This window comes from Oryx dammah, unplaced genomic scaffold (assembly GCF_014754425.2).
Source record: "Oryx dammah isolate SB20612 unplaced genomic scaffold, SCBI_Odam_1.1 HiC_scaffold_25, whole genome shotgun sequence".
In the NCBI taxonomy this organism is placed as follows: domain Eukaryota; kingdom Metazoa; phylum Chordata; class Mammalia; order Artiodactyla; family Bovidae; genus Oryx; species Oryx dammah.
Genome location: NW_024070209.1, coordinates 102,086,848 through 102,113,108, shown reverse-complemented (window position 1 = coordinate 102,113,108; position 26,261 = coordinate 102,086,848). Strand labels below are relative to the sequence as shown.

General features: G+C 60.3%; 1 protein-coding gene across 9 annotated transcripts in view; it reads right to left on the bottom strand.

Moving 5' to 3' along the window:
• Positions 1 to 19,770, bottom strand: part of KCNT1 (potassium sodium-activated channel subfamily T member 1) — a 58,680-nt gene extending 38,910 nt beyond the window's left edge. For 8 of the 9 annotated variants that reach the window (XR_005718484.1, XR_005718485.1, XM_040225507.1 and 5 more), the window contains exon 1: positions 19,639 to 19,770. Coding sequence is in view for 6 of the 9 variants with exons in the window: in XM_040225507.1 (XP_040081441.1) it covers positions 19,639 to 19,733 (95 nt within the window). In the remaining 3 variants the exon portion in view is untranslated. Of the gene's footprint in view, positions 1 to 4,072; positions 4,176 to 19,638 lie in introns of those variants that run through there. The other variant, XR_005718486.1, reaches the window with a different exon arrangement.
• Positions 19,771 to 26,261: the final 6,491 nt, after the last annotated feature.

Below are 26,261 nucleotides of genomic sequence, written 5' to 3'. Positions count from 1 at the left end.
CCCCAGCGTCTCCAGCTTCATGGGGCCTCTCCTTCAATCCTTAAAGCAAAAATCTTCCAGAAGAGGAAACTAAGGTCCAGAGAGGACCGCTGCCTTCCCAAGGCCACAGGCAGGGAGGAGGGAGCCAGCCTGCTTTGCCTTCTGTAGGGCCCTCTGGGTGGGGCCCCAGCCTATAGCTCTGGGTGCCCCGCAGGTGGGCCGGGTGCTGGCTGGGCCTGCAGAGAGCAGGGGGGCCTGGGCTTCACTGAGTCTGGGGTCTCTGGGAGATTCTGGCAGGTTCTGCATGTTTATCCAGCTCAGACCCCCTCTGGCCCAGGCACTGCCTGAGTGCTGAGCTGGGTGACAGCTGCTCCCCCGAGGGCGGGAACCTGTAGGGCCACAGCCTGTCCCAGCATCAGGTCAGGGCGGACCAGGAACTCGCTGGGAGCAGGTCGGGGATGGGGCATGGGAGAGAGGCTGGGTTCCTGGCCAGGGGGTGGGGGCACAGGAAGATGTCGATCTGCAGGGGAGGAGGGGGCCCCCGGGGGAGGACTCCTGGGAAAAATCCGGCAGGGGGTAGGGAGGGAGACTTGGGCGGGCCAGCGGGAGGCGGGCCACAGGTGAGGGATCCGGGAGGAACAGCAGGAGAGCAGGGTGGCACCAAGCTCAGAGCACAAGGGGCAGGCGGGCTCAGCCCCCAGAGCAAAGTGCACAGCCGGTCCTGGGCTGGCCAAGGTGCTGTTTCCTGCCGCGCTCACTCTCCCTGCCTGCCGTGGCCCCCACCGTCCACAGAAGCCCCGAGGCCCCCACACACAGAGGTGGGCCCAGAGGCCCCAGGCCTGTCCTTGGCGGGAGCCAGGCTCAGAGGGGCCGTCCTGAGTTCGGGGTTGCCGGGGGTGGGGGGGGTGTGTGTGCGGCGCGTGTATGGTTGCCCTCAGCAGCCACTCACTGCAGCTGCCGCTGGGGTCTCCAGCTGATTCTGACCCTGTCCAGGCCCTGCAAACCTGCGGGGGCTCTGTCTGACTCCACCTCACGCCCCAAGACCCCACCCCTTCTTTCTGCCCTTCAGGAAGAGCCCCTGGGCTAGAGTTTCGCCTTTGTCTCCAACCCTTCCTTCAGCCCAGCTCTGAGCCAGTGCCTTCCTTGGCTGCCCCTCCTGGTAAGGGTCCTGGGTTGGCGAGCCCTGCCCCTGAAGCTACCCTGGGGGAGGCGCAGACAGCCCCAAGGTCCTGCTCACAGGCCTCCCCTGCTGGCGGCCCCTCACTCCTTGCCCAGGTCCTCCTGTGCCTCCCCTGCCTTCCCCTCCCTGGATCCTCTTGCCCTCTTTCTGCTCTGGGGCTCCCTTGACCTCTGCGAGCAGCCTCCAGTGGGAGCTCAGAGCTCATCCTGGATTCTGCTGCACACTCCTCCCCTTGTCCGTGCTCCCCACTCCACGGAGTCCAGGAGAAGGATGGCAGGGTGGCAGGGGCAGGCGGTGGGGGGCGATCTGGGCAGGGCTTTGGGAGCCGGCCCCTCCCTGTGGCTCAGTCCCCTGGGGGCAGTGGAGACCCCTGCCTCTGCCGTGCTACCTCCCCAGCAGTGGTGAGGCCTCCCTGGGGAGGGCCGAGGCCTGGCTGGCTCGAGACACTGCACGCAGGTTGGGGCAGGAGCTACAGCCACGGGCTCCTCCAGCAGAGGGCACCCACCTGCCTGCTCTGGTCTTTGCAGAATTGAAGCCCTGCAAGTCCTCGTCTGCTCCGGAACCTGCCATGGCTCCCCACTGCTTCCGTCTGGAGCAAACTCCACAGCGTGCGCCTAACGCTTCCGGAGACGAGCTGCAGGCACCAGCCCCCAGTGCTGCTGGGCTGGCTGTGCAGTTGCTCTGAGGACCCTGCCCCTCAGGGGCAGCTTGGGGACCCAGCCAGGCTGCTCACACGAAGGGTCTGTGCAGGACTGGGGGCGGCAGGGGTGGGAGTGGGGCGAGGGCTTCCTGGAGGAGGTGTCCCTGCCAGCGCAGCTCCCGTGCTGCACTGCGGGTTCAGATGCAGCTTGGACAGGACCTGCCATCCCTGTGTCCCTGCAGGAACAGGGACAGCGGGAAGCCAGTCATTTGCAGAGGCCAGGCTGCCGGTAACCAGAGCCTCTGGGCTCACTGCTTCCTATAGCCTCCAGGAAGGGAACGGAGAAGAGAGGAATCTGGTCTCCAGGGCCTTGGCCAGCACTCACCTCCCTCCTGCCCAGGGGCTGCCCATTAGCTGTGTGAGTCCACCAGGAATGCCCGTTAGAGCACTTAGTCTCCTGCCTTAGCAGTCTCCTCCAGCAAATGGGAATGACCGCAGGGCAGCTGCCCCCTGGGGGCGTGTCAAGGAGCAGGAGATGGGGTGCAAGAGTGCGGAGGGTCCAGAGGGCCTGTGCTCAGTAGGGGGGGAAGCTCCCCAGGCACCCGTGGTCTGCCATCTGCCAGGCTGAGTCTCTGCCAACGCCTCACCCCAACCCTCACATGGCACCACACCCCAGCACCCCAGGCTTTGGCCTTGGCTGTCTCCTCTGCCCGGAAGCCCCTGCCCATCTCCCGGTGCCCCGCCTGCAGGGCCAGCGCCCCAGGAAGCCTCCCCTCTCCTTGTCCCAGCCCAGCCCACACAGGTTTTCGTGCCCACGACGTGTGCCCACATTTGGGGGGTCTGATTCATCTCAGTATCCCCCGCAGCATCTAGAAGGGCTCTCGGCACAGGAGAGATGCTGGCTAAGAGTTAGTGCTGCAGGCTGAGCCTCGGTGTCCTCATCAGTGAAATGGGGGTGTCATGCTGTGCCCGTGCTTGAGGAGGGGCTGGAGGGGGTCGGCAGGACCCTGCCGGGCCGGGAGAACCAGCCTCCTGCACCTTTACTGCCACGAGCTCCAGGCACCAGCCCCAGGGAGCCTGCGCCCCCAGCCTGCGCCCCAGCTCCCATCTGCTCTGCGGCTGCCCTGGGCCTCACACTGCTTACCTCTGGAGCGGGACACAGACGCTGGCCCTGCCTCACCCCAAGTGGCTGCTGGGGGACCAACATGAGTGTAGCCTCCAGTGGGACAGGGCTTGGGCAGGGGTCAGCAGGTCCCCACCTCCTTTCTCTCCTCCGATTTCACCTGCAGGCCCACTGTGCTCAGCCTCTCAGAGCAGGAGGGAGCAGGGGTCCCACAGGCAGACGGGAGACACAACGGGCGGGGCGCTTGGGAGGGGGTCCCCAGGGGAGACCCGGCCGTCCCTCCCCTCCCCGGGGCTGCAAGCAACGCGGCAGGTGCAGCGGAGCGGAGCCCGTGCAGGATGCGAGCACAGAGAGCAAAGCCCCTCCCGGCGGCGCCCCGCGCCCCCGCCCCTACCTCTGGCCCACGTCGCTGCCCACGGAGCCCCCGCCGCGGGCCGGCAGCAGCGGGCTGAGCCCGTGCGGCTCCTCAGGGGCCGAGGCGCCGGCCGGGGTGCCCCCAGGGCCCGCCTTGCCCTCGGACGGCGAGCGCGGCAGCTTGGCCCGCGCCATCCTGCCGGAGCGCACGGCGGCGGCGGCGGGAGGCGGGGGCGGAGCGGGCGCTACCATCTCCGCGCGCCTCCCCGCGCTCCCCGCGCCGCCGCCGCAGTGGAACGGCCGAGGGGGGGCTGGGATGCTGGGGGGGCGGTCGGGCTCCTTCCCGCCGCGACTGGGGGCACCCAGGCTCGGCCCCCTCCCCATCCCCGGAGCTCAGAGGGCGCCTCACGTGGGAGCGGGGCGTCTGGGCGCCCCGGGCTGCGAGGGGTCTGCCTTCCCACGGAAGGAGTAGTAATAGTCACGCTGGCCCGCACGGCGCGGGAGGAGGCGAGGAAGAGTAGCGCGGTGGCAGCTGGTGGCTCTTGGCCGGTCACCTCCGCAGGCGGGGGCTGCTGGAGGCGGGGACCCCAGGCGGCCTATGGGTCCTGGGGACCCGGAGCCACGCGCACCTCCCAGCTTCCACCCCTGCCGCCCAGGTCGGGTGGGCCCACCCAGCCCCACGGTTGAGATGGGGGACGCCACTGTCTGCCTTCCCTCCCGCAAGCACTCAGGGGCCGCCGCTGCCCCCCACCTCCTCCCCCAAAGCGTCCAGGGAGTTCACGAGGCCCTCCTTTACCTGTGTCCGCACTCGAGGCTCCATTCGGCGCGGGACATGGGATCCCGGAAGCGGAGGAGGCAGCTAACAGTCCCAGATCCCGGTCTGCGCCCGACCCACTCCCTGCCCGGTGTGCTCGGACCATCTCACGGAATAGATAGCTTGAGGAAGTGTGCAGATTTCTGTCCGTTTGCAAAGGGGGAAACCGAGGCGCTGAGGGAGGAAGTGGCTTCTGCTGGAGACCAGACAGGAAGGCAGGGAGAGGCCTCCCAGCCGACGGAGCCTCTGCTCCCTGTTGCCACATTGTGTGGCTTTTCTGCCCAATTCCTTCCATTTTTGCAGACCAGGGAGGCCCGGGACTGGGGGGCGGGGGGTAGAGGTGACTCGCCCAGGTGTCGGTGCTGGGAGGACCCAGGCTGTGGCCTGGCTGCCCTGGAGCCCAGCTGGGTGCAGGGCGCTCAGAGGACAGCTGTGCAGGTTGCCCCCAGGGGGGTCCAGGCCCTCCCGTCTGGTCCAAGCCCTGATGCCAGACTGGAGGCTCCAACTTGGCCAGCTGGCCGGCCTCTATTGCTTCACCCCTCTTGTGGGGCAGCAAACCACCATGGCCCTGCACGGACAGAAGGTCTGTGAGAGGAAGGTGGGCCTCGGTACACCCAGCTCCTGGCCTGGCCTCCCCGCAGACAGTCCGGATGAAGCCATTGGGTGGTCTCAGCAACACTTACATGTGCGCTTCCCCGACCACCTTCCACGTCCTGTCCCGCCCCGTGTCCCGAACCTCCTCCGCCAACACAGGAGGCAGGAGGGGGAAAAACTGGTGTCAGGCACTCCTTGCCCCTCCTGCGGAGGGGGTGGCATGGGAGTGGCTGCAAAGAGGGAGGGCGTGAAGCACCTCCGGCCTGCTGGTGAGCAAGACACCGCAGCGCCTGTAAAGCAGGGCCAGGAGGGTCGTGGGCACGGGCACCACCCTCTCTGGGGCCCCACTGAGGCCTCTCTGCCGGTGTGTCCATGTGAGCCAGGCTGGGACCTGGGACCCTTTGCTGCAGTGCCTTCACCTGGACACACCTCTTCTTCAGCAACAAAATACAAAGAGGCTAAACGAGACTAAAACCACCGCGTGCATGCTCAGGTGGGGCAAATTATGGACAAAAGATGAAAGACCAAAAACCCAATGGCCACATCTGAAGAGCCGAGAGCAAAACCAGGGTGTCAGGAGCAATGCCTCTGTACTCAACACCACCAAAAAGGGGTGGGGGGCCATCTGAACCATCCCCTCCAGCACATCCTGGACACACGCCTACCCTCACCCCATATAATGATCCCTGGGGCGTGCTAAGTCACTTTGGTCGTGTCCGACTCTTTGCAACCCACGGACTGCAGTCTGCCAGGGTCCTCTGTCTGTGGGATTCTCCAGGCAAGAATACTGGAGTGGGTTGCCATTTCCTTCTCCAGGGGATCTTCCCGACCCAGGGATCTAACCGGAGTCTCTTAACGTCTCCTGCACTGGCAGGCGGGTTCTTTACCACTAGCGCCACCTGGTGAACCCAAATCAGAAGGGAAATGACTGAGAGAAGGATGGCCCTGCTGGCACAGAGGCAGACGCGGAGCAGTGTCCAGGAGCTGAGAGCTGTGGGAGACGCACACCCGAAGAACTGCCCATGCCCCGGTGGGGGGCCCGGCCCGTTTGAAGTATTTAAAACAAATTTAGGAAATACTGAGAAACAGAATGATGAAAGGACTGCACACAGAGTTCCAGGACAATAAGGCACGGATGCGCCGCACCCAACTATCGATCCCACCAATCTACTGGGCTTAAAGGATGAAGAAAGAATTCTTCAGGCAATAAGAGAGACAAAGCAAATCAGGGGAAGGGAAGAGTACACTGGCTTCAGGGGCTGGGGGAGGGGGTGAGGAGTGAGTTTAATGGGAATGCATTTCAGTGGGGGAAGATGAAAGCGGTGGATGGTGGTGTTAGCTGCCCATTAAGAATATGCTTAGTGTATTTAAAAACAAAGACTGGAATGAGAGCCAAAGAAGGGACACTGCACAATGGTCCAGGGCTCTCTGCAAGAAGACTATATAACAGTTGTAAATGCACGTGCACCCAACGTCTGTGCGGGATCGGTCGTGTCCATGACCCCACAGACTGCAGCCCGCCAGGCTCCTCTGTCCACGGGCTTCTCCAGGCAAGAATACTGGAGTAGGCTGCCATTCCCTCCTCTAGGGGATCTTCCCCACCCAGGGATTGAACCCAGGTCTTCTCTGTTGGCAGGTGGATTCTTCACCACTGAGCCACCAGGGAATCCCTAAATCAACTATACTTTGATTCAAAAAATTTAAAAAGACTATTGTATCACAGAACTGTACACTCAAAAATGATGAAGGTGGTGAATTTTATATCATGTATTTTTTATTTATTTATTTTTGGTTGGCTGGGTCTTTGTCGATGTGCACAGGCCTTCTCTGCACTCTCTAGTTGGAGTACACAGGCTTCTCGTTGCGATGCCTTCTCTTGTTGTGAAGCATATGTGTTTTACACAATTTTTTAAAAAATTGTGAAAAAAAGAAGCACAAAATCCAGTTGAACTGGTTCCCGCTAGCCCAAGAAGGGACACCTGAAGATGGGACTCCCCTCGCAGTCCAGTGGGGAAGACTTCGCTTTCCAGTGCCGAGGGCGTGGGTTCGACCCCTGGTTGGGGAGCTAGGGTCCCACATACCTCACAGCCAGAAACCCAGAACCAAACCCAAACAGGAGGAGGGTGAGTGCATGGTGTGCACATTGCCTCTTGCTTCTGTAACAACTACTACAAATACAGGGGCTTGAAACTTGTCGTCTTCAACAGTTCTGGAATTCTGGGTCCTGAAGTCTACACGCAGGCAGGCCGGTTCCCTTTGGAGACTTTGGGGAGATGCTATTGTGTCTTTTCCAGCTTCTAGAGACCCTGGCGTCCCCTGTCTGGGGCCCCGTCCTCATGTGGCTCTGGCCCCTGCCTCATCCTTCCGTCTCCCTCTCTGACTCTGGCCTTTCACCTCCCTCTTCTGAAAAGCCCTGGGACCCCTCGGGGTTCCCCAGGGGACCCAGGATTACCGCCTCATCTCAAGATTCTTAACTTTGGACTTCCACGGGTTCGGAGTCCACGGGTTGGGACTCCACTGCCATTGCAGAGGACATGGGTTCAATCCCTGGTCCAGGGAAATCCCACACGCCATGGAGCAACTAAGCCTGTGCACCGCAGCTACTGAGCCTGTGCTCTGCAGCAAGAAAGGCCACCGCAGTGAAGAGTGGCCCCCTCAGTGAAGAGTGGCCCCCACCCGCTGCAACTCAAGGAAGCCCGTGTGCAGCAACCAAGACCCAATACAGCCAAAAGTAAATACAACAAATAAGCAATAATTTTAAAATGTTAATCTCTTTCTTCTAAGGTAAGTACTATTTTTTTTTCTAAGATCTTTAACTTCAGCACATTTGCAAAGCTCCTCTTGTCACTTAAGAAACTCAAAGGTCACACCCAGAAAGAAGAATCCAGAAAAAACACCCTCAGTTGTCATCCTGTGAAGCTGCTATAATACACGTTGAAAACTAGTAATTAAAGGGAAAGGATTGAGCGTGTTTTCCTGCTTTTTTCAGCAGGAATTACGTTTCAGGGCTTACAACCGGCTCCCATTGATGCAGGAAAACCACCAGTTAAAAGCATGTGGCTTATACTCGAAGAGGGCAGAGCAGAACAGGAAAGGAGCTTGGCCAAGCCTCCATGGAACGTGGGGCTCGGGGAGGCTGTCCCGGGGGGCTGCCCCCACTCAGCTGCAACGTAGAGGGGGAATGCCTGGTCACATGTTGACGGATCACTGCCTAACTGCCCAGTGCAAGGGCTGGGCTGTCATCACTAGCCAGAGTATCCATCTGGCCATCTCTAACGGAGGGACAACCAGGACACAGGGCAACATGGGGACCACAGTGGCACTTAAAACCTTTTGCCTAAAACATCCACGTTCCATCCACCAGGCCTTCAGAACCAACATCCAGTTTATGAGAAATACTAGGAGAGGCAGCCAGACGCACAGACGGCAGAACCTTCTGCAGGATGAGAGGCCTGGCATATCAGCCACTTGTGCTCTGGGACAAATCACCACTGACTTCGCAGCTTCTGTTATCTCTCGTTGTCCATTAGAAGGCTGGGCATGGCTTAGCTTGGTGTCCTGCGTAGGGTTCCACGTGCCTGAAATCAGCATCAACAAGGCTGGACTTCCACCTGGAGCCCTGGGGGAAATCCACCTCCATGCTCATCCAGTTGGTGGGATTAATTTTTTGGTGGTTGAGGGACTGAGTTTCCCTTTTCCTGTTGTCTGTTGGTGGCTCAGCTCCTACAGGCTGCCCGCATCCCTTGGCCCCTCCATCTTTAAAGCTGGCAATCGTGGCTCAGATACCCCTATGCCTCAAATCTTTTCTTCCACTTCTGGCCAGAGAAAACACCCTGCTTTCAAAGGCCCACTGTGCTTAGAAAGGGCCCACCCTCCTGTTTGTTACCTCAGCCAGTTGATGAGTGACCTTACTTATAATGCAAAATTGCCAGGGGTATGAGCTTCCAGGAGAACTATCAACAGCCTCAGATACGCAGATGATACCACTCTAATGGCAGAAAGTGAAGAGGAACTAAAGAGCCTCTTGATGAGGGTGAAAAAGGAGAGTGAAAGGCTGGCTTAAAACTCAGCATTCAAAAAACTAAGATCATGGCATCCAGTCCCATCACTTCATGGCAAACAGATGGAGTGAAAGTAAAAGCAGTGAGAGATTTTATTTTGGGGGCTCCAAAATCACTATGGACAGTGACTGCAGCCATGAAATTAAAAGACACGTGCTCGTTGGAAGGAAAGCTATGACAAACCTAGACAGCGTATTAAAAAGCAGAGGCATCGCTTTCCTGACAAAGGTCTGTATAGTGAAAGCTATGGTTTTTCCAGAAGTCATGTATGGATGTGTGAGTTGGACCATACAGAAGGCTGAGGGCCAAAGAATTGATGCTTTCAAATTGTGGTGCTGGAGAAGACTCTTGAGAATCCCTTGGACAGGAAGGAGATCAAACCAGTCAATCCTAAAGGAAATCAACCCGGAATATTCATTGGAAGGACTAATGGTGAAGTTCCAATACTCTGGCCACCTGATGCGAAGAGCTGACTCATTGGAAAAGACCCTGATGCTGGGAAAGATTGAAGGAAAAGGAGAGAAGGGGGCGACAGAGGATGAGATGGTTGGATGACATCACCAACTCAATGGACTTGAATTTGAGCAAACTCTGGGAGATAGTGAAGGACAGGGAAGCCTGGTGTGCTGCAGTCCATGGCTTCACAAAGGGCCAGTGAGTGACTGAACTATAACATGAGCTTCCTAGGGCTGTGTGGCACAGTCTGGATGGCGTGAACAACAGAAATTCGTTCTCTCCCAGTTCTGGAGGCCGAGATCAAGTTGTTAGCAGGGCCTGCTTCTTCTGGGGCCATGAGGGAGGATCTTTCCAGGTCTGTCTCCAAATTTCCCTTCTTAAAAAGGACATCAGTTGGACCTTCTCTGGTGGTCCAGTGGCTAAGACTCTGAACTCCCAATGCAGGGGCCCTGGGTTCAATACCTGGTCAGGGAACTAGACCCCATATGCTGCAACTAAATATCCCCCATGCTGCAAGAAAACAGAAGATCCTGTGTGCCACGACTAAGACCCAGCTCAGCCAAATAAACAAAAATAAACACTAAAAAAGACACTAATCATGTTGGATTAGGGCCCACCTTAATGATCCTAATGGCTCTTGTAATTATCTGTAAAGATCCTACTTCCAAATGAGGAGACATCTCACCATCCTCATGGGCTTGGGGATTAGGGTGGGGACCTGGGCAGGCATACCTGGTGGGAGCCATTCTGGATTAAAACGAGTTAGCGAACCCTAATAACCAGATGCGACACAATATTCCTGGATGGAGCAAATCAGCTGTGAAGGTCAGGTTGGGGCCACCAGGGCAATGTCCTCCCCAAGCCAGGCATGTGCTGCCCCTCCCTGGACTCTGCCGTGGCTGCAGACCCAGAGCTGGGAGCCTTCTCCCCTGCCCACAAGCCCTCTGATCACCTCACAGGCACCACTTGGGGGTCCCTGGCTTCTCAGGGAAGATGCCTCCTCTCCTGCTGCCCTCTCCAGCCCAAACATGAGTCTCAGAAGTTAAAGTGAAGAGTTCGTCATTCAGTCGTATCTGAGTCTTTGTGACCTCATGGACTGTAGCCTACTAGGTCCTCTATCCACGGGACTCTCCAGGCAAGAATACTGGAGTGGGTGGCCATTCCCTTCTCCAGAGGATCTTTCCAACCCAAGGATCGAACCTGCGTCTCCTGCACTGCAGGCAGATTCTTTACTGTCTGAGCCACCAGGGAAGCCCTGGCCTCAGGAGATGCTCTGTAAATGCCACATGAGACCTGTACTTCTCAAGAGAGTCTCCCTTCCTAACGGTGGCCTGGGGACTGGCCTGGCCGCTGGGCTGGGGGGTAGGGGTGGGAGAGGCTTCCCCTGACTGCTCAGCAGGTGGTATTTTTCTGTCCTAGAGAAAAACGAAGTGACTTCTCCCTGACATTCACTGTCCCCCAAATTACTGAGATTCCCTGGTGTGTGTGTATTTTGGGGCAGCTGGAACAAGGGACCACGAATGAGTGACTTAACACAGAAATTTGTTCTCACACAGAACTGGAGCCCAGAGGTCCAAAGTCAGCATCACTGGGCTGAAATCAAGGTGTCACGGGGCCATGCTCCCTCCAGAGGCTCCAGGGGAGGGCGCTTCCTGCCTCCTCTAACTCCTGGAGGCCCCAGGTGGCTCTGTTCTGTTCTCACATAGCTTCTGCTGTGTGTGTGTGTCTCTTCTTATAAGGACACCAGTCAGTGGATGTAGGGCCCATCCTAAATCTGAAATTATCCCATCTCAAGATCTTTACCTTAATTACAGCCACAAAGACCCTATTTCCAAATAAGGTCACATTCCCAGGTGCCAGAGGACATGAACTTGGGGGACACCATTCAAAGCACTGAGATGCGAGGAGGCACTGCCGGCTCCCTCCCGAGATTCCTCCTCTCAGCTGGAGACCTTGAGCTGGCCTTCTTCCTGCAGGATCAGCCTCCACTCACCAGGGGCCTGCACCTCGTGGGTGTGGGGGAGGTGAGAGAAGCAGGCTTTCCCTCCAGGGATCTTGGGATGCCCCAGGGCTTAAGGAATTTAAGATTGAGGAACACCTTAACCCCTGGAGAGGGTACCAGCCATCTATTTCACAGCGTCCACTTTGTTACCCAAGCCTGTTGTGGATGGAATGTGTGTGTGTCCCCCCCCCACAAACTCACTGAAGCCCCAACCGCCAGAGTGATGGCATTCAGAGGTGATGAGGGTTATTAATAGATGAGGTCCTGAGGGTGGGGCCCCAAGATGGGGTTAGCGCCCTCATGAGAGAACTTGCTCACTCTGTCTCTCCTGAGGACAGGCAGGACGGTATCTGCACAACAGGAAGAGGCCCCATCAGGAACCCCCTCCCCACCTCCCCAGGTTGGCATCTGATCTCAGACTTCCAGCTGCAGAACTGTGAGCAGTAACTGTCCGCTGGTGAGGCGCCTGGGTGGGGGTGCTTGTCACTCAGCTGGAGCTGCCTGACCCACAGCCTGGGCACTCCCACCTCCCTTTTTTACTCTGAGTGCACAGCAGTGGCACATGGTGGGCGGCATAGCAGGAGTCTGATAAACTGCAGTTTGAGACCGAAACCGATCATGGTTTCCGAGACCCTGGAGGATGCTGGCTGTCCTCTCACTGGGCATCTGTGTCCTGTTTTGCACTAATTGGCAGGAATTTAATTTTGAGCCATGCACACAGGTCCCCAGGATGCAGGCTTAGAGGCAAAGAGATGCTCTGGGATGTGCAAGGCCAGAGGGTGGGATGTGGACAAGGCTCCTGGGGACACCTGATTTGCCATCTCAAGAGTCTCCTCCAGGATCCCTGGGGTGTGGGCAAGGGGGGGCCAGGCCCCGCCTCATCACAAAACTGCCTACACCTTCACTGATGTTCTCCTAATCCCGGATCACCGAGAGCGGGCCCGTCTTAATGAAAAGTGGAGACCCAGGCCCAGGAGCCCTGCTGAACGCCGTCAGAGCCCACGGCTGGGTGAGAGGACCACACTGCTGCTCAGGCGCGTGCATTCCCTGTCACCCCCCCTTGTTCCTTTCTCCTCCATCTCGTCACTGCCTATCCTGCCCACTCCTGGCCTCCCAGGTCTGGGGGTGACCCAAGCTCCCCACCCCCACCTACAGGGAGGGAGTTGGGGTAGCAGGGAAGCGTGACCTGTCCCTGGGAGCCCCGGCCGCCCCTCTGTCCACCTCCCAAGACCCTGCTCCCTGGCACGGACCCCAGGTGACAATGGGGCACAGAATCAGACCTGGCCTTAGTCCCCCAGTGGAGTGGGGGAGACGCAAGAAAATGAGCCCCAGCCCTGGAAAATGCTAGAAAAATCAGGATACTGCCTTGGGACACAGCACACAGACTCAGTCAGGATCCGGCACCACCCGGGCCTGTCCTGGATCTAATCACGCAGAGGAAAAGTGAGTCCCAGAGAGACATCGGGGAGCACACTGGTGGTGTCCAGGGTCAGCTCCCAGCTCCATGCACCCAGCGCCCTCGCCACTGTTCTGTTCCTGGTGGAAGGACCCTTGGCCTCGGGTGGGAAAGACCTGAGTGGGCACAGGCATTTCGGGCCTGGGCGTGGGGGGAAGTTCGGAGTGTTGGGGCCCCGCTGGAGAGGCTACTGTGAGGGCGGCAGCTGTCCAGGGAGCTGGAGCAGCGCCCCATGGGTGACCAACTTACGCAGGGAGCGGGTCAGGCCTTGGGCCTGAACACCCAGGGCTGCTCTGGCCTGGGGAGGAGCTGTGGTGGGGAGGTGGGGCTTTGGCTTTAGCTCTACACTCTGGGGTGCTGGACGTGTCTCCATTAGCACCCACCGGTCCTGTTCCGCACGGAGCTGAAAGTGGCAGGGGACCCCCAGCCTGCCTGCCCCCACCAGCCTGGGTCACACCCATTTCCCAGGCCAGCCGTGTCTTCCGAGGCCTTTGGGTCTGAGATGGACATGGGGCCCTGGCCAGGACAGGGCAAGGTCAGGGTGGGGCCGGCATCCTACCTTACTCCGTCCTGATCACAGCTAAGTGGAAGAAAGGCTTGGGGAGTTTAACCCCAGGAGCCTGAGCTCAGCCCTGAGCAGGGAGAACCCTGGGGCCCTGGGTGGCTGGGTCTGCTCCAGAGCCAGCCTGCTTCAGCCTGGCCAGCATGGGGGTGGTCACCCTGCACGATGACAGCACCCTCCTGGTGCAAGGCTCAGGCCCCGGGGGGCTGTGGGCCGCAGGCCCTGGTCCTCACCTGGGGTCAGGCCCAGCAGTGACTCCCTCCTCCCCTTCCTCTCTGTGACCCCTCCAGTCCTCCACCCCAGGGGCCAGAGGCTGCACAGGCAGGTTACAGGACTCTCAGAGGTCAACATCATCCCCCGTGGCCCCCACCTCCTCCCTGAACAGCGCCCCCCCCAAGCAGTGAGACCCCTACAAGTGCTTTGCCCTCTCAGGTCCTCAGGAAGGTCCTGGGCCCTGCAGGAGCCCCCGGAGGATGGTGTCCCTTCCCTCTGAATGGGCTTCCCTGATGACTCAGATGGTAAAGAATCCACCTGCAACTCAGGAGACCCAGGTTCAATCCCTGGGTTGGGAAGATCCCCTGGAGAAGGGAATGGCAACCCACTCCAATTTTCTTGCCTGGAGAATCCCCATGGACAGAGGAGCCTGGCAGGCTACAGTCCATGGGGTCACAAAGAGTTGGATACAACTGAGCAACTAAGCACAGCACCCCCTCAATTCTGCTGCCCCCAGGCCACCCCACCCCCACCCTCTCCAGGGAGCCACTGGGGTGGGGGGTCACACCACCTCTCTGGACCTGGGTGCTTCCTCGGAACACCAAGTTGAATTAGCTCCTGGCGCTGGGCTGGGGGGCAGCCTGTGCCCAGCTGCGACTCCCTGGGCCTCGCACCCCTGGCCTCCTGGGCAGAGTCTACCATCTGCTGTCCTAAACACAGGGCCTGTCCCCGAATCCCTGCACTGCCCTAGGCACCCATCCCCGGGAAATGCCCCACCCAGAAAGGCTCAGGCTCTGACACAGGCCCACTTGGAAGGGTCTTAGGGGCCTTCCAGGCTCCAGGACCCCTGGGACCCCAGGTGGACCTCGTGGATCTGGGGCGAGGGGAGAGCCTGGGGTAGGCAGCCCTCGGCTTCGCTGGATCCCCTGTCAAAGCCCAGCCCTTGCATCTCTCCTGAGGAACCTGGGGTCCAGTGGGGTCCTGTCCAGGCCCTCAAGGCAGGGGCTACCCCAGGGTCCCCAGAGTACCCCTGAAGGACAGATGACGGTGCCCCAACCCCTCCCAAAGCTGTCCATGCATAAATTAGCTGCGTGACTTTGGGGAACCCGCAGCTGGCCCAGCCCAGACTCCCGGCTAACTGTCCTGGAGGGTCTCAGAGAGCCAAGGAGGGGCTGGGGCACCCTGGAGAAGCAGAGCACCCGGCAGAGCTCCCTCCCAAGGAAAGCCGCGGGCCAGAGGGCGGGCTGTTCCTCTCTGCAGGCTGGGGCTGAGTCGGAGTGGGGAAGCAGGCAGGATGGTAGAGGGACGATGGGGAGGTGGGAGTGGAGGACGGGTCACATGTGGTGGTGATCAGGGCACGGGGTGGGGGGCAGACCCAGGTAGAGCCGAATGGTGCAGGCGAAGGTGCCCCTCCTGCACTTCAGCACCCAAGGCTGCTTCTAAAACTCCCCCACCCCTACCCTGGTCATGCCCGGCTCGCAGCAGCCTGCAGCCCCACTGGAGACTGCTGTTGTAGCAACTGCAGATGAGGGCTCGAAGGGCAGGCTGCTCCTTGAGAACCCCGTCCCCACCTTGACTCCCCTGCACAGGGCTTCCTAGGTGGCGCTAGTGGTAAAGAACCCACCTGCCAATGCGGGAGACAAGAGATGCGGGTTCGATTCCTGGGTTAGGAAGATGCCCTAGAGAAGGAAATAGCAACCTGCTCCAGGATTCTTGCCTGGAGAATCCCATGGACAGAGGAGCCTGGCGGGCTACAGTCTATGGGGTTGCAGAGAGTCAGACACGACTGAAGCAACTTAGCACATGGAGGCCTGGCAGGCTTTTCCTCTACTGGAGGGGCCTGGCTTTGCCCCTCAGCGCCCCCCGAGCCCAGGGCTGTGGATCCACTTTTGCTCAGCTGAAAGGGAGGGGCAGAGGGGGCGCTGCTCCTGCAGACACCCCAACTCTGAGCCCGGCCTGCACCTCCCTGCAGCCAGCCTGGGGACCACAGCTGCCAACGGTGGCCCCTGCAGGGCGGGGCAGTGGTTGGTCCGCAGGTCTCCCCCAGGCTCCTCGCAGGGCAGGCCTATCTCTCGCGCGCTTTGGCTTGTGTGAAACAACAGGGTGTTGCTCAACCTCACAGGGGCAGTCAGGCTATTGTTGGGGGAGCTTAGGGAAACACAGGACCGGCCCTTCCGGGCAGTGCTCTGACCCTTTGAGGCCCGGCCTCTTCAGCTCCTTGCAGGAGGCTGGCACCTGCCTGGGAGAGGTGCACACCCCCTGCCTGTCCCCCACTAGATGCCCGGCCAGGCCAGGTACCAGCTGGACAGGCAGCTGGCGATGGCACGAAGGCCAGGAGCCCACCCAGCCGCCCCAGCTCAGCTGCGGTTCTGCCCACCCCAGCCCTTTGCGGATTCTGCCGCTTGTTGGAGATGAGCCTGCAGAGGGACAGCCCTGCTTCCTGCGCTGCAGGGCACAGAGGGGCCCCTGCCCCTACAGGGCATCTCCCCGAGCTGGGGGAGGGTGCTGGTGCCTTGAGTCCCTGCTACAGACCAGGACGGGGAGGAACACTGCCAGTGGCCAAAGCCCCATCTGAAAAGCGCTTTTCCAATCTCCGTTCTGTTTCCTTTACCAGGCCAGGCTGTCGTTAGCCCTCTGAGGAGGAGGGACAGGGGCGGGGGCGGGTGGGCTGGGAAGGCTCGCCACCTGGCCAGGCCTGCAGGCCCTGAGCCACGCAGGAGGCCCTCAGACCCCCAAGTCCGGCCCCCAGGACCAGGCACCCCAGGTGCTTGGGAGGGGCCGCTGCAGGTAGGGAGGGGCCCTGGAGATGCCCCTTGGCCCCTGGGATGAAGGCACAGTGATTGTCCCGGGACAGGGCAGGGAGCCCCAAGCCTCAGGCCTTGGAGGGTCCAGGTGCCCTTCTGCCCAGAGCCCTGCTCCCCAGGAGCCCCGAGATCTGGCTTAGAGGCTGTGCAGAGGGTCTCCTGGGAACCTGGCTGCCCCCAGAAGGCGCGCCAGTCCTGGCTCTGCTTATCTCCTTGGTTGCCCCTCCCCACCAGGAGAGGCTGGGGGCCGCGGGGGTGCGGCTCCTTCGCCCACGTGGGCCGAGCCCCTCCTCCCCGCCAAGGCCGCAGCATGTAAGGCTCTGGTGACTCACGGCTGTGGCTTTATTCCCCTGGAGTCCTGCCCGCCCACTCACAGCCTGCCAGGAGTCGGGCAGCAGCACCCCCGCTCAGCCCGCAGAGGCTGCCCCGGGCCGAGTGAGCGGGGCCTGGAGAGGAGCCAGGCAGCAGGGACCCAGGGGCATGCTGGGGGGTCAGGGAGCCCCGCCCCGTGGTGCCGAGAGGGCACAGCTCACCTCCCCAGACCCACGACGCGGCCCCCTCTCCCCGGCAGTGCTGATTCACCTGCAGCCTTCACCCTCCTCCTGCAGCCCCAGGAGCCTGTCCTAGGCCCACCACGTGCCCCAGGAGGCTATTCCTGGGGCACATGGATGCCCGCCTGAGCCCCCCCAGCACCCGCTGAGTGTACCTGGCCCAGCTGGACAGACAGGCTGGCCTTCTTGGCCTCCAGCCTCTCGGACCCAGTGCCTGCTCCCTCCTCCCCCACCCAGGACACACCTTACCACCTCTCCATACACCTGCAGGGCCCCCACAGGCCAGGTCCTCCACTCTGGGACCAGTGATGGGGGTGGGGGCCACGGGAACCGAGGAGGAGAAGGAGCTGAGAGAGGGGAGGGGTCTCCAGACACGTGGTCTTCAAGATGGGGGCTCAGGCGATCTTAGGACCCCCATGAACCCCAAGCTGGTTTCTAGCACTGCCTGCCTCCATGAGACCTGTGAGCACGAGGGGTTCATGAGAGGCAAGACCCGTGGCTGCCTTTGGGCAAAGGTTTGAGAGAAACTCCTCGGGGAGGGGGCTCCCTGAGCTGCCTGCTTGGAGGACTGGCCCCTTCCAGTCCCCCCACTGACTCACGCCCCTTCCTCTCAAGGCTGGTACTCGGTGAGGACAGCACCATGCCTCAAAGACCCCCCTCCAGCCCCCACGGGGAACAGGGGCAGAATCACCTTGTGCAAACCAGCACCCCTGCCCCTCCTGTGGGCCCCCTGGCTGTTCCAAGGGCCAGCCAAATGCACCAGGCCCTGTGCTCCTCTGTGGGGTGGGCAAGGGGCCCTTCCCCCAACAGCCTGGCAGAGGCCATGCTCCCGCTCTTTCTTGGTGACACCCTCCAGGGCCAGCCAGCCCTGCAGACACCAGTGGAAGGTCTCCATGCTGACCACAGGGGTCTTTCCTCTGCAAGATTCACACACACACATGCACGTGTGTATATATGTGCACACACAGCGGGTCTCCAAACACCATATGCACACAAGCAGGAGGTCCCTGGGCCCAGCACACAGGAGGCTTTCACCCTGAAAACAAGGCCAAGGAGAACGGAGCCTGGGGTTTTGCCAGGAGTCAGGGGGTGGGGCTGCTCATGGGGACCAGGTTCCCCCTGGGGTGATGGAATGCTCTGGAAGTACATAGTGGTGATGATGTAAAGTTACCAAACTTCACTCTATATTGTAGGTTTTGTGTATTTTATCATGATTAAAAAAACCCCAAGTCATAGGGTCCAGAACACAGTGGGGGTTTCAGTGCCAGCCTCCCAGGTCCCAGGGGACGGGGACAGTTTCCTCCAGGCAGACACAAGCCACCCTCGGCTGAAGGCGAGGACCTGCCTTCCACTCCTGAAATCCAAGGGATGCGTCACTGCAATTACGTCAGCTGCAGTCACTGGCATTTCTGGAGCATTCGGAGGCCCCAGGCCCACTCAGGAGATGGATGCCGTTTCCTGCCCAACATGGAAAGAACCTCCGGGGCTGCTGTTTTAGAGAAATAACAGTCCCAGTGGAGCAGGCAGGGAGGGGCTGGTGCTGACTCAGGAAGGTGCTGAGCTTGCTTTCAGCTTAGGGAAGCCCCCGGCCCTGCCCTCCTCCGCCTCTGCCCACGCAGGAGCTAAGTGAACTCTTCACCTGGGCGTGTGTTCTCTGGTGGATTTACCTATTACCTCTGCACTCAGTCTGACAAGACAAAACTACGTGGCCTTAAGAAGCCCCTCTGCTAGGCTCACATCCACTGGTCTAAGTGGGTGAAGTCCTTGGGTTCCAGCTCTCCTCCCGATTCTACCCAGGGAATGCAAGCGAATGCCATCTGAGGTCTGGAAGGATGTTCTGTTGCCAGCAGGCAGAGCAGATTTCAAACTCATTTTCCACAAGCCTCATGCATAGTCCTTATGTCCTGGCCTCATTCACAAGCCTGATTTCTCTCCCAGCTGCAGTTTCAGCAGTGGATTATTCTGAAAGCCCCCATCTTTGTCCTGACAATTTTCAACCTCATGGACTTAGTGAGCTAACTTGAATCACTGCACCGCAAGGGGAACACTGCAGATTCACAAGCCCAGTTCAGGGCTGGGTAGGGAAGGAGACCCACACATACCAGCCACCGCCCCCAACACACTACAAGGGAAGCAGTTCCGTCCAAAGTCCCTCAGGCTTCAGAGTGAGTCCCTGCAGGCATAGAAGCACCTCCCTTGAGGCTGACAGAGCTAAAGTGCTGGGTGTTTACTGAGACAGCTATTTGGGGAAAAGGCAGAGAAAAGCAACATTTCTCCCAGCTTCCTGCCAGCCTCCTCAGCACATGAATTATTTCCAAGGGCTCATTTTGCTGGTCCTTTGCCGAAAGACTCAAGTTTATTTTGCTTTTTGCTACCTCCCCCCAACCCCGCCCCAGGATAATCTGAGGCTAGGGTATGTTGTCAACCTTGGTAAGTGACCACGACATGAGCTTGAAGGACATATCCCCCGATTAATAATAAATGACCAGAGCCAGCGTCTGGAGGACACCAGTCTTCAGCCAGCCCGCGGGGCTGCAAGACGGAGCGCTTCCGGCCCTGGCTTGTGCCCAAAGTCAGCAGAGCTGCTAGCGGGGCTGGGGGGCTGTGGGCAGACCCGAGGAGGGCAGCCTGAGAATCGGTCTCTGGGGCGAATGCCCAGCACAGAGCATCCCGTCCCACCTTCCAGGACCCTCCCGGTAAGATGCTTCCCACCTACCCCATCCCCCCAACCCAAACTTCTCCGATCCCGGAAGCCCGGGAAAGTTGAAGGGCGCGGGTCGCGGGCGCACCGGCGGCCTTCAGCACCGCGGACAGCTCCGCGCGCCGACCCTACCCCCCGCCCGCCCTACCTGTCGTCGTTCTGGAAGGACTGGTCGCCCAGCAGCAGGTCCCGGAAGCGGTACCGCGGCGGCAAGGGCAGCACCTCCGAGTCCAGGTCGCTCATTTTGAGGCCGGCGGTGTCCAGGCGCGCGCCGTCCCCGCGGCCGACGTCCTCGGCGCCGGGCTGCCTGCGGGCACACGCCAGCGCCCCCTCAGCCCGCGCCCGCGCCCTCCCGCGCCCAGCGCCCCCGGCCCTCCTGGCCCACAGGGCCCCGCCTCTCCCGGCCCGCCCTGCCCGCGCAGCGCCCCCCATCCCCACGCGCCTGGCCGCGCAGCACAGCCCGGGCCACTGCACCCCCCCGCCCCTGCAGGGCTGTGAAGCCCACTGCAAAGCACCTCCAGGGTGTGGGGGAGGTTCGCCACTGCCCACATCAGGGGCAGGCACTCACCCCACCCCTGGATTCTCACCAGGGCCACGGAAGCCCTCCCAGCAACCCCCACATAGACTGCCTACTCAGCCTTCCTCAGGATCCAGAACACTCATCTCCCCTACTTCCAGACCCTCAGGCTGCTGGGCTCCGGCTGGGGGTGGGGGTGTGTGTGACAAGGAGGCTTAAGAGAAGGCCCTTGTCTTCGGCCTCCATGGGGCCAAGTGGCTCAGGTGGGATCAGAACCTGGGAGGTGGTGGCAGTGGGGATGGCAGGATCCCTCTGGGCCCCCAGCTGCCCTTTGCCCAGTATCGCCAGGACTCTGTGGCCAGAAGCCCCTGTCCCCACCTGGCAGGACAGAGCAGAGGAATGGGATCAGACCAGGTAAACTGGGAGGGCCCTTGGTGGTCTGCAGACTTCTGGGGCCCAAACATTTGTCTCTTGGGGCACCTGCCCCTGCCCGCCCCCACCCCACATCCAGGTGAGTTTTGGCTGTGGTCACCCTCAAGCACCAAGGCTCCCGGTTCCCAGCCTCCTGGGGCGACAGCCTCATCAGGACCTCTCTGCCCGCCACGCAGAGGCTTGCTCGCCAGCCGCTGTGCCCCGTCATCACCCAGTGGGTGCTGGACACAGCAGGGCAGCTGCATAGCATTAACTGAGTGCCCTGGGGAGCCTTACCTCCACGGTGCAGGCGGGCAGGGGAGGCGCGGCCACCAGTGCAGGTGGGAGGCTAGGGCAGACCCCCGGCTCCCACCAGGTGAGCTCAGCCCCAGGCCACCCCTTGGTGGTGCCCTCAGCGCCCCTGCAGGGAGGTGGCATTCTCTCCCTGCAGCCTCCACCGGCTGAGGTGAGCCCTCACTCGGCTCTTCTAAGAGCCAAGACCCCCCAGGGGGCACTATATCAGCTGGGACCCTTTGGTGGTAGACCCATGAATGGGCCTCTTGGGGCCTTCAGAGGCACTCCTGCGATGGCAGACCAGCTGGAGGGCACGGGGTGGAGAGTTCTCTGCCCTGTGAGGCCTGTCCCTGCCAAGGGGCAGGAGATGGAGGGAGGAGCCTGGCTCTGCCCCTGGGCAGGTGCAGGGCTCTGCTGACCACACTCATTCCCAAACTGAAAACTCATAGACAAGCTGTGGGAGAGGCTGGGAGGCCAGGCCACTCACCTGGAGCAAGAGTTCCACGCTGCGAGGGGGGGAGGCGGGGGGCAGCAGGCACTCTGGTCCCCTCCTCTCCCTCTTCAAGGCGGGAAGGGCAGGTGCATTCCCCGGGCCCCCACTGAGCGCCTAGCCCACGCGTCCTGACCCCTGGACCAGCAGGCAGGCATCAGCCCCTCATCCCATGGCTTTGGGAGCTGCTCAAGGGCCGTCCGGGCCCAGGCTGTGAGTGGCCTTGTGGGCCCAACACGCCTGTGTGCTGTACTCTGGGTCACGGGGTCAACCCCGAGGATCTGGCAGTGTTTGTAAAACAACATTTTCCTAATCACATCAGCGTGGCTGCATGTTTTTCCTTAGTCATAAGCTGGGGCCGTGGGGAGGCGCAGGCAGGCGGGGGAGCCACGTGGCGGGAGGTTGGGGTTGTGTTTCTTGCTTTTGCCCCTTTCTTGCCAACCGCCTCTTTCTACGGCAGAATCCCAGAGCTCCCCGGGCATGGCTGCCTTTGACCCCTTCTCCACTTTAACCTCTTTTGGGTTTTCTCTCGTGTCCTGGCCTTGGGACCCGGACACAGCAGGGCCTCTGCTCCAGGAGAACATGGTGAGGTGGAGGGCGGGGGGGAAATTGTGCCAGGAGTCAGAAGGCCAGGTTGCCGCCCTGCCGTGTGGTCTCCGGGGGTGACCGGGAATGCGGCCCCTCCTCCCTTGTGGTGCAGCCAGGACACAGGAGTCTGGAGGGAGCACGCACCGGGAAGCAGAAGCCCCACAGGCCTGGTGGTGTCCTGCCTCACTGCCCCAGCGGAGCCGAAAGCCCACACGAACCTGAGTGATTGTTGTGCTGGCCGACGGCCAGGCCCCGGGGCTCCTGGAACGGTGCCCCTTGTAGGAGGGACATGGCCAGGCAGCTGCTCCCCGTGTCCAGGGGCCTGCTCAAGGCCTGTCTCTCAGCCCAAAGGCTTGTGTCACTGAGAGCTTCCGGGCATGTGGGACTCGGGGGTCCTGTCCCCGCCCGTGCCTGCCCACCCCCCACAGCTGGGATGGTCCAGGTGGGGCGAGAGCGGGCCACCTGTGCCTCCTCGTCGTCCCCTTGCTCTCCTCGCGGAGTGACCGAGGGGTGGAGGACCCGGGGAGGAAGTCCAGGATGCCCAAACCACGCCCAGTGTCTTTTCTGTCTGATGGCCACACGGAACAACGCAGGGCTTCCGTGGCCTAAAGAAAGCATCCATCTCCCTGGCCCTCAACTGCCCTCAGGACAAGACACGGAACTTCATTGCGGGACTCACTGCCCCCTGCCCCCTGGAGCCAGGACAGAGCACCCCCCTCCCAGACAAGGCCTTGGGGGACTCTCAAGTCCCCTCGACATGAACCTGCCAGGCCCAGGAAGCTGCCCAGGGTCCTGACGACTGAGCAGGGCTCAGTCCTGCCCCTTTAGTCCATGGTGAGTGGCCCCAGGGAAGTCACCTGGCCCCTCTGAGCCTCAGTTTCTTCTTTCGTAAACAAATATTCTGAAGCCTCTACCGTTATGAAGCAATGGTTGAGATGGAATGAGACAGCAAGTTTGAGGTGGTCAGTGTGTGTAATCCATGTCAGGTTTTAATTTGGGGCTGCTGAGCCAGTTGTTTGGCCAAGTTCCAGTGGACAAAGGCCCTGACCCCAAGCGTCAGGTTCCTGGGGTGGCCAGCTCCCCGTCCACATCTCCCCAGTTCAGTAGGAGGCCCGCTTTGGGGGCCTTTTGGGATGCTGACCAGGGAGGCCGAGGCGACAGGAAGCCCACTCCCAGCACACACACAGCAGGAAGTCACCTCCCAGTTTGGGGCACATGAGCTCGGGCACCCTGACCCTCTGGCCGCAGAGGACAGGCAGCCTGGGCCACAGCACTGCGTGCAAGCCGCGTGCCAAGCACCGTGGCTGCACTGCCTGGCAAGGAGTCCTCAGAATCCCGCCTGCAGCCAGGGCTTCCCGTCTCTCTGATAGGAGTTGAGGACATCTGGCTCACACAACCTAGGAAGAGGCCCAGGAGGCGGGGGTGGGGAGGCCAGGCACGCCTGAGGCAGAGCCCTGCTGTTTACCACCAGGGCAAAGAACCCGGCCGCCCACGCAGGAGACGCAGGTTTGACCCCCAGGCTGGGAAGATTCCCTGGAGCAGGGCGTGGCAACCCACTTCAGTATTCTTGCCCGGAGAATTCCATGCACAGAGGAGCCTGGAGGGCTACAGTCCATGGGGTCACAAAGAGTCAGACACAACTGAAGCGGCTTGGCACGCACACGCTACCCACAGGTGGCCAAGGGGCATCCCTCTGAGGGGCAGGACTTCCACTTCTCTCCCCTCCCAAATCCTGCCCCCCGCCCCGAGCCCAGGTGGTCAAGGAGTTAAGCATGACTGAGGAGGGTAAAGTGGTCAAAAACCTCCTTTTCCCACCAAAGGCACCAGGCCCTGGTGGTTGCCTAAGTTTGCCACTGTCAAACCAAAGCACAGAAAGAAACAGAAATGACTTTGTTCATTTTCCTAAGCGGACCTAATCCCATCACCAAAGTCAGGTGCAGACAACACCAGGGTATTGATACATACGAGGGGACCTCCCTGAAGGCACCAAGTGCAAAAATCCTAAGTAAACTGTTAGTAAGCGGAATCCAGGAGTGCATTACAACACCAAAGCATCAGCATCCAGGAGGATTCACCCGAGTGTGTTGTGCTTCACAAAGCCAAGGGATTAAAAGAGAAAGTCTATGATTTTGTGAGCAAAAACAGATCTGTTCAGGATCTGTTAAGACCCCAAATCCGTTAGTAAAATTCGATATAGAGGAAAATGTTCTTAATTTGATTAGCAAAACCAACAGTGGAATCCTGGGGTCATTCCTGCTCCAGGGGGAACACAAGTCTGTCTGCTGCAACAGGCCCAACGGGTCTCCTGGGTGCCCACCGAGACGAAGGGAGGTGTGGGAGGAGGAAGACGGGGGCTCTTTCTGTTGTCAGCAGCAGCATCCCCACTTGCCTCAAAACCCCAAAAGTCAACTGAAACCTATCAGAACAAATGAGAGCTTCTAATGAGGCCGCCAAACCAGAGAGCACTGAATGTATGAAGCGAGGGCAGGAGCAACGAGGCGGCCGCAGCATCCCGAGACGGAGCTCCTGCCCCATTCTCCCTGGGCCTACAGGGTCGCTCGGGGAGGCCGCTTACCATTCCCTGGCACCGTCTAACGGCGGGAGGAGCTCGCGCTCCCAGCCCTCGACAGTCCCTTCCCCAGACGAGGGGGCAAAGTCAATCAGCACATAGCCATTTCGAGTCTGACAAACCATTTCCAAGATTTACACTGAAGACTAAATATGCGAGACTGGCCAGGACGGGTGTGAGAGAAAAACAGAGAAGGGGCGGGCCTTGCCAGCTGTCAGGGCTAATTTATAGCCTCAGCAGAGGGACCGGCTCGAGCTTGGCACAAGAGAGGACACAGAGCTGGGGAATTCAGGATGAGAGGCAGGCGATCTCAGGAGGGAAGCGGCAACTTGGGGCTGGGGTTGGAACAAGGGCCACTCATGGGATGCTCACGGCATTCTGGGTGGTGGGGTCGGCATCCCCTCATTTTGTTGATGGGAAAATGGAGACGCAGAGAAGTAAAGGAACTCAGCTATCCAGGCGGGCCCAGCCCCGGAGCCCAGAGACCCTCAGGGGCGATGCCATCCGGCCAGCCATCAGCTAAAAGAAAAAACCCACTTTTCAGCCCCAAACCGAGGAGGCCGGAAGAGGACACAGAGCAGAGATGTCTGCGGCGGGGAAGGCCTATCGTTTAGCAGAACAGGCGCACAAATGCTTCCACGTAGGAACAAGACGCTGCCGTTTAAAGAAAGGATGACAGGGAAGAGCAGCGACAGAAATCAGGTCAGCACACGGGTGCCCGGAAGTCACCCAGGAGAGACAGACGGGCAAGAGGAGGCCAAGGACGGAGAGGCGGCCACTCAGGAGGGGACACAGGAGTCCAGTGCCACACGCGTGACAGGCTTCCTGCTCCCCTGGTCACCAGGAGACAGACCAGTGAGCACTGTAACAGGGCGGGGGGCCTCTCCAACTCCAAGCCTCCGCCCGGGACCTTCACCCACACCGGGGACACTGGGCCCCCACCCGCCTCACGACGACACCATGGGAGGCCCGGACATTCGCAAGGGAAGACATACCGCCCTGTGAACACAATCCACTCAAAGAGAACCCCAGGGAGACAGGCTTTCTCTGCAGGCCTGGCTCATACCAGGTGTGTAGGCCGTCCTTACCACATGGGGACAGTTCCAGGGAGCTGGGGCTGGAGGGGATTCAGGCCTGCGCCTCATCCTTGGTGCTGCACCAGGAGACATACTGAGAGGGACTCAAGTTATTGGACGTGAGAAGAGCTGGGGGCCACCTGCCTCCCCTACACATCACTGGGCTGGAGCCGCAGCCCCGGGCGCGTCTCTGGGGAGGAGGGGCATACGACCTCCTGGGACAATGTCCCTCCCACCCAGGCTCCTCTAGGCAGGAGTCCAGACGGCTTGGAATGCTCAAGTGACCCACAGTGACTGACGGATGCCCCATTGGCTCAAGGATGTGGTCCTTCTTCTAAGATGCATCGTCAACACTGGAGAGCCTCGACCGACAGAGGGGTGGCGGATGTGTCCCTGTGCACAGGTGTGCATGGACTGGTGTGTGCATGCACGCACACACACACACATGTGTGTACCCACACGCGTCCACACGGACACACACAGCTGTGTGTACCCACACACATCAACACGGACACACAGGTGTGTGTACCCACACGCGTCCACATGGACACACAGGTGTGTGTACCCACACGCGTCCACACGGACACATAGGTGGGTGTACCCACACGCGTCCACACGGACACACACAGGTGTGTGTACACACACGCGTCCACACGGACACACAGTGTGTGTACCCACACGCATTCACACACATGTCCACACGGACACACAAAGGTGTACACACACGTGTCCACATGGACACACACAGGTCTGTGTACACACACGCGTCCACACAGACACACAGTGTGTGTACCCACACGCGTTCACACACACGTCCACATGGACA